The sequence below is a fragment of the Sminthopsis crassicaudata genome, chromosome 5 (genome assembly GCF_048593235.1).
Source record: "Sminthopsis crassicaudata isolate SCR6 chromosome 5, ASM4859323v1, whole genome shotgun sequence".
In the NCBI taxonomy this organism is placed as follows: Eukaryota; Metazoa; Chordata; class Mammalia; order Dasyuromorphia; family Dasyuridae; genus Sminthopsis; species Sminthopsis crassicaudata.
This window is the reverse complement of record NC_133621.1, coordinates 53,110,484-53,116,483: the sequence shown is the minus strand read 5'-3', so window position 1 is coordinate 53,116,483 and position 6,000 is coordinate 53,110,484. Positions and strand designations below refer to the sequence as shown.

The following is a 6,000-nucleotide window of genomic DNA, read 5'->3' as shown; positions in this document are numbered from 1 at the left end:
AAGCAAAGTTTTGTACTAAAGTAAAAGAATCTTCATACTAAAGACTATAACACATTAGTTCAATAAAGAGGATTACAAAAAAAAAAAAAAAAGAGGCCTCAATAATGAAAATTTTGCAAAAACAGTTACTTTTTATCAAAAATAAAGATAATATAATCAGAAATTTGTGTTAGGTAGGATTTTTAAAGTAAATTAATAAGAAAAAAAAACAGACTTTTCCACCTATTTGATTAACACTAATTAAAACAATGTTTAAAATTTCCATAAATGACCCAGTTTTTTAAGTAAACTTGATTTTTAAAGTTTTGGATTTACCTAAATATTATGGAAGACAAAATCTAAAACTTAAAGAGTTATTTTCAGGCTGATAGAGGCCAGATATAAAACATGGCACCTGGTACTTATGTCAAGTATCATAACCAAGCACTATCAGTATTTTAAATACTAATGAAGAAAATAAAAATTTGCAAGTTGCTATATGGAAAAGAAGAACAATAGACGTGATAATAATATTTTTGTCAAGATAAATAGGATTAGAACAGTGAAAGGGACTAGAAACTCATGCAAAGATGTCTGCTAGCTACCAAATACATGCTCCTATCTGAAAATAGTTCTATTAAATTTGCATACCAAGCTGTCCAGTAACCTTCCTCCACAGGTTTTAATTAGAAGAGGCTATTTCCTCAGGAATCTCTCTCAAATCTTATAAATATGGAATTTGTTTTAAAGAAATCTGCTTAATAAACAATTCAACTTACACTTTTTTAAAGAAACTAATCTATCAGATAGGGGATATCCTAAATTAAGAATTTCTAAATAGTTTTACAGCCAAGCTTGATACACAAACGTTTCTGAAGCAAAAGCAAGAGCAATATGTATAACGTTAATTGAAAAACTAAATTACTTGAACAATTTATTCAAATTCTTTGGAAATTGATATTTGAAATTTAATAGCAAGAAGGAAATCAAAGAGAAGTCATGAAACACTAAACTGAGGAAGGAAAAGCTAAATTTTGCTTATTAAATAGATTTCATACTTAGATTCTTAATAAATGTAATACATAAGAAAAAAATTAATATTTTTAGTTTTAACTACTTACTATTTAAAATGTTTCTGTCCTATGATATACGATCATTGCTGAATTCATGAACCTAGTACTCCAATGAAGAGTATGATCTGTATGAGTCTATAACAAGTATGAATATTACCACAGAGAGATTGAGCATTACAAGATATAAAGGCTGGCTACAAAAAACGTGAAAGACAAAATCAGTAAGGAAGACAATATTCACAGAGAACTAACTGTGATAACCAGATACATACTAGGTAAAATAAGAATTTCTAGCTTAGGGCATGGTTTGTCAATAGAATTAAACTATTTAAGTAGGAAAGAAAAACCATCTCTTAGTATCAAGGTTTATCAAGAAAGACAATGATAACATATGTCAAGAATAAACAGTGAATAAATTTAAAAATAAATTTTTCATGAGGCCAACAGAATGTCAAATGTAGCAAAAGCATACCACTGCAACAAAATATTTAAATTTAAGACCATCAAGATTTCCAGCATTCCAAGAATGATAAAATAAATCTGTTGAAATTTTAGTAAGCCATGTCAAGGAGTGAAAAGATGCTATGAAGAATACAAATAAAATATAATAATATTCATATAGACGTGAAAATTTGCTAATTCAACTCATTTAACAATCTATGAGTTTGAATAATACCAGTGATGTATTAGTGCCTAGTAATATAACATAATACAACCAGAATAACCACAAATAGAGCTGGCATGTTATCAATGCCAAAGTTTTTCAATCTAATATTCAAAATCACAAAATTATGAAATAAATAAAATGGCATTATTTACAATTAAGAAGCAAAACAGAATCAAAAAGAATCCAGATAAAGAACTAAAAAAAAAAAATTTAAGTCCAAAGGTTATAGTTGTAAATACATAAGATACTAAGGAATTATGAATAGAAATTACTTTGAATTATATTTTCTTCTCTCTTCAATGAATGAAAGAAAACGCTGTTAGAGGAAAGAAATAGATTTTTAAATAGTCAAAAAGGATAAAAGAGATAAATCAAATGCTTAATTTGCAAAGGCGTTTATAATTTCTCAACTTTCAAGGTTCGTTAACCTCTAAATAATTACACGACACATGGAAAATGTAGTGTATTTTATGTTTTCTTTCCAGTTTAAAAATTTCCATTCATTCCCCTTCATCTTTGGTGTCATTGCCACCAATAAACACAGAAAACAATTGAGAAATCTAATTACATATTTTCACTAAGAAAAAGCCCCACAACATATATTTCAAACAATAAGATGTAAGGTATGAGATTCTATTTAACTTATCTCATGGTCCCATGATATGCTGAGTATCTTCAAAATATCAAAATTAAATTTAACAGCTTGTTTAAAAGAGGGTTATCATGTTCTACGACGTCATTGAAAATTTGGCTAATTCATCTTGATATGACAGTTAATAGTAATCAAAGGCTGTAAAAAGCCATGATACATTTATGTTCTGTTTACAATTAGCAAAATGTAGATTCAATTAGTGTGAAACAAAATACAGACAACATAAAACTCTCAAATATTAATGTTACATTTCATTCTCTTGCCTTTTAAAAAGATATTGCAATCTCAGTAAGTCCACATAAAACTCTATGAAACATGGTAGTTTGCTTATGACTAAAATAAAATAGTGAAGTAAAATTAATTTAAGTGTTAAATATATTCACATGATCACCATTGCAGTTCAAAATGGTCACTAATGAAGTCACACACATTACTATGTACATAACCTATATGCCACAAGTTTTGCAAGTTTGGGTTTCTCACAGACCAGCCAATTTTACCAGATATAAATAATCTTGTACCAATTTTCAGGCATTTTGAAAGGAATTAAATGTTCTAAATAGTTTCATTCCTCTGCAAAAAAATGAAAATTCCCTAAAAAGTCAGTGCAAATTGAACATAGTTCTATCTTCTTCAAGCACTGCATTTGTTTCTCAAGATAGATTCCTATAAGTGGAGAATAAACAAATCTTAAGATTTTAAAGGAAGAAACTCTTAATGTAGTCAGCTGGACTTAGCAGAGGTTAGCCACGATTAGGAATCTCAACTTCAGGTCCTATAGAAGAGCCTTCTGGGTATATGTTTGTTGTGGTTGAGGTGGTTGTTGATTAGCGGGTGGCTGAGGCAGTGAAGAAGATGCTAAGTTATAATTTGGCACCTGGGACAGACTAGTTCCAGCATTCTGGTATACTGTGACATCAGCAGTAGCAGCAGCAGGAGGAGGACTATATACTGAAGCCTGGTTGGGGTATGTATTTCCTTGTACAGAACTGACCATTGTGCTGAAAAAGAAAAAAAAAAAATCTAAATTACATAAATATTAATTTATATATCATTTAGATATAGATAATAAACACTAAATGCTAAAATGCTATACATAAAATTATGGGATCTTTTCCAAGATAATTATTATTAAAAATAGGGCCAAGTTTTTACCTTGATATCAATTTGATCAACTAATTTTCAATTAGTAGTCTATAATAGATCCATTTCAGAAAAAATACAAAGTTGTTAGTGTATGTTAATTGTAGGGTTGGGAAACCATTATAGTATATATCAACTGGCTTTAAATAAAACCTTTTAGAGAGAAATTGCTGTACTTGTTTATTTCAAAGAAAAAATATAAGTAAAAATCATGTAAAGGAGAGGGGGGGAAAAAAAAACAAAAAAACCCACAAAGTATATTTTCAGCCATTTACAGATTTACAGTTTCAAATTATTAAGGCAAAATATTTAAGGGGCACCTCATCATCTGGGTCTCAGTATTTGATTTCTACTTGATAATGGAAGAACAAATTTATTCTCTATACCCTAAGGATCAAAGGTCAGAAAATGAAATCTCAATCCATGGTCATTTTCTCAGTACTCTTAGCAAGGACTAAAACACTTTAACTTAAGATGATAAAAATTTAGATTAAAGTCAGTTTGAAAGCATATTTGTGTGCTGTGGATTGTAGGACCAGTTTTATATTTCACTTTAATGTGAGCTAAAGTTAGCTTACAATAAAATACCTTCCCACCTGTCTGACACAGTGCTTTAAATCCCAGCTATTACAGTAACCCTCTGAAGTTTTAAAATTGGGAACACAAAAAGTCATTTCAAAAGAACTTGTAGAGAAAACAACTTGCCATTACTCAGTATCTCAAGGACCAAGTTCTCTATGACCTTAATAGAAGAGAGTATGTGTGGCTATTCCCAGAGCAAATGCAACAAGAATGTTTTCACATGGTATGAGTGTCCAGATGTAATATACACCAGAGTGCCAATGAAAGGACCTCTGGTAGCCCTCCAAAGCCCTCCTAATTGACTGCACAGAAAGGCCTGAGATAAATTCCCTCTTTATTCAAGTTCCTCAGAATCCTTCTTCTCCTTCAAAGCTCAGTTCAAGCTTTCTTCTAAGGGAGTTCTCTCCTGATCAGCCTCAGGTCATCAGTGTCTTCTCCCTCCACTTATCTTTTATTTACTTATTTACATGGTATAGACTTTAGTAAAGTGTAAGCTTCAGGAAGAAAGAGGCTTGCTATGTCTTTGTACAAGGCACAATGTTCTATACATAGAAAGTGTGTGATTAATGCATACTGAATTGAATGACTTTCTCACAAGATCTTGAAAAGGCAGCTAGGTAAAAACATTTATTTAACCTGTCTTGTGTCCAGGACGCTAAAAAGGTATTAGCACTATAAAAACATCTAGGTAAAAAGCTCCACTAGTTTCATTATCTATGTCAATGGAATTTGTTAAATGGAACTCCATTTCCAACTTTTACCCAGAGGTACTTAATCTCCCTGTTATAATGACATGATTTCCAAGAAATAAGAAAATAATTCGTCCACTTTGATTTCTGACCATGCTTCTTGATATACAATCCATAAATCTTAACTCTTATGTTAAAAAAAAAAAAAAATTCCAGTCAACTTGAAGTTTTAAGTGAACAATATAATCTAAACCATAAATACTAGCAGAACAACATTTTCAAAGGAAGCAACCAACTACTTTTCAGAGAAATTTTAATCCAAAAAGCTAAATCTAATCATTTAAATATACTTATTTGGATGGCAAACAGAAAATTTAAGTAAAATTCTTCCTAGAATTCATTCAAAACAAAAAATTCCAATTACTTAGGGTAAGAAGTCTGAGCTTGTTGACTAGGAAGTGCTGGGTTTGCTGAAGGAGGAACTGCTCCCTGGCTGAGAGAAGATATTTGCTCTGGGGGAAGACTGTAGCTCTGAAGATGGCCCATTGGAGCACCCCCTGACACCAAATAAGCACCACTTTGAGGCTGCCCTGGATATACCTAGGAAAAAATATACATAATAAAAATATCAGACATCCAAAAGGTTCATTTTAACCATAACTTAATCATCACTATCTTTAAAATATTAGGAAAAACTAAAAATATTTTCAAGAGAGAAACTGTTTCAAAAGGAGTCAACGTGTCTGTGACACATGAATGAATCCGAGTTCCAGCTGGCAAAGATCTAACACATGGCAGTGAGATGGACTTCTAACTGCCAAAGCCCGAGGTCTCTTACCTACATTCACGATTAACTATGTGACAAGGAGACACAGACCTCTCTCTCCTACTCTGACTGTGGGGAACTAGGGAGAAGGACACTAGATCTTGAGTGAAGCCCAAAGCCCCACCTACAGCTAGAGTCACCAGCATGAGCTCATCAGGCACACAGCCTACCCTCTCTGCAATTGAGTTTCATCATCTATAAAAGCAGTAGGCCCAGGGCACGTCTGAGGGGACGCCATTTCTAAGTTCTACAGCTATGATTCTCAGTCTGTTTTATTATTTGCACTAGTAAGGATAGCTTTAGTCAAATCTGTAACAGCACAGGAAGTGTTTAATTTTGCAGAAATTTTACTTATCTTACAAATTTAACAGCAATATTTTTATTTTAAA

The 6,000-nt window shown here is 31.7% G+C and overlaps 1 protein-coding gene across 4 annotated transcripts in view; it reads right to left on the bottom strand.

Moving 5' to 3' along the window:
• Nucleotides 1-2,171: 2,171 nt before the first annotated feature.
• The window catches only part of STAM (signal transducing adaptor molecule), a 59,325-nt gene continuing 55,496 nt past the window's right edge, over nucleotides 2,172-6,000 (bottom strand). For all 4 annotated transcript variants that reach the window (XM_074266726.1, XM_074266727.1, XM_074266728.1 and 1 more), the window contains 2 exons: nucleotides 5,210-5,385; nucleotides 2,172-3,372 (listed from right to left, as the gene is read on the bottom strand). In XM_074266726.1, coding sequence (XP_074122827.1) covers nucleotides 3,147-3,372; nucleotides 5,210-5,385 — 402 coding nt within the window. In that variant the 3' untranslated portion in view covers nucleotides 2,172-3,146. The remainder of the gene's footprint in view (nucleotides 3,373-5,209; nucleotides 5,386-6,000) is intronic.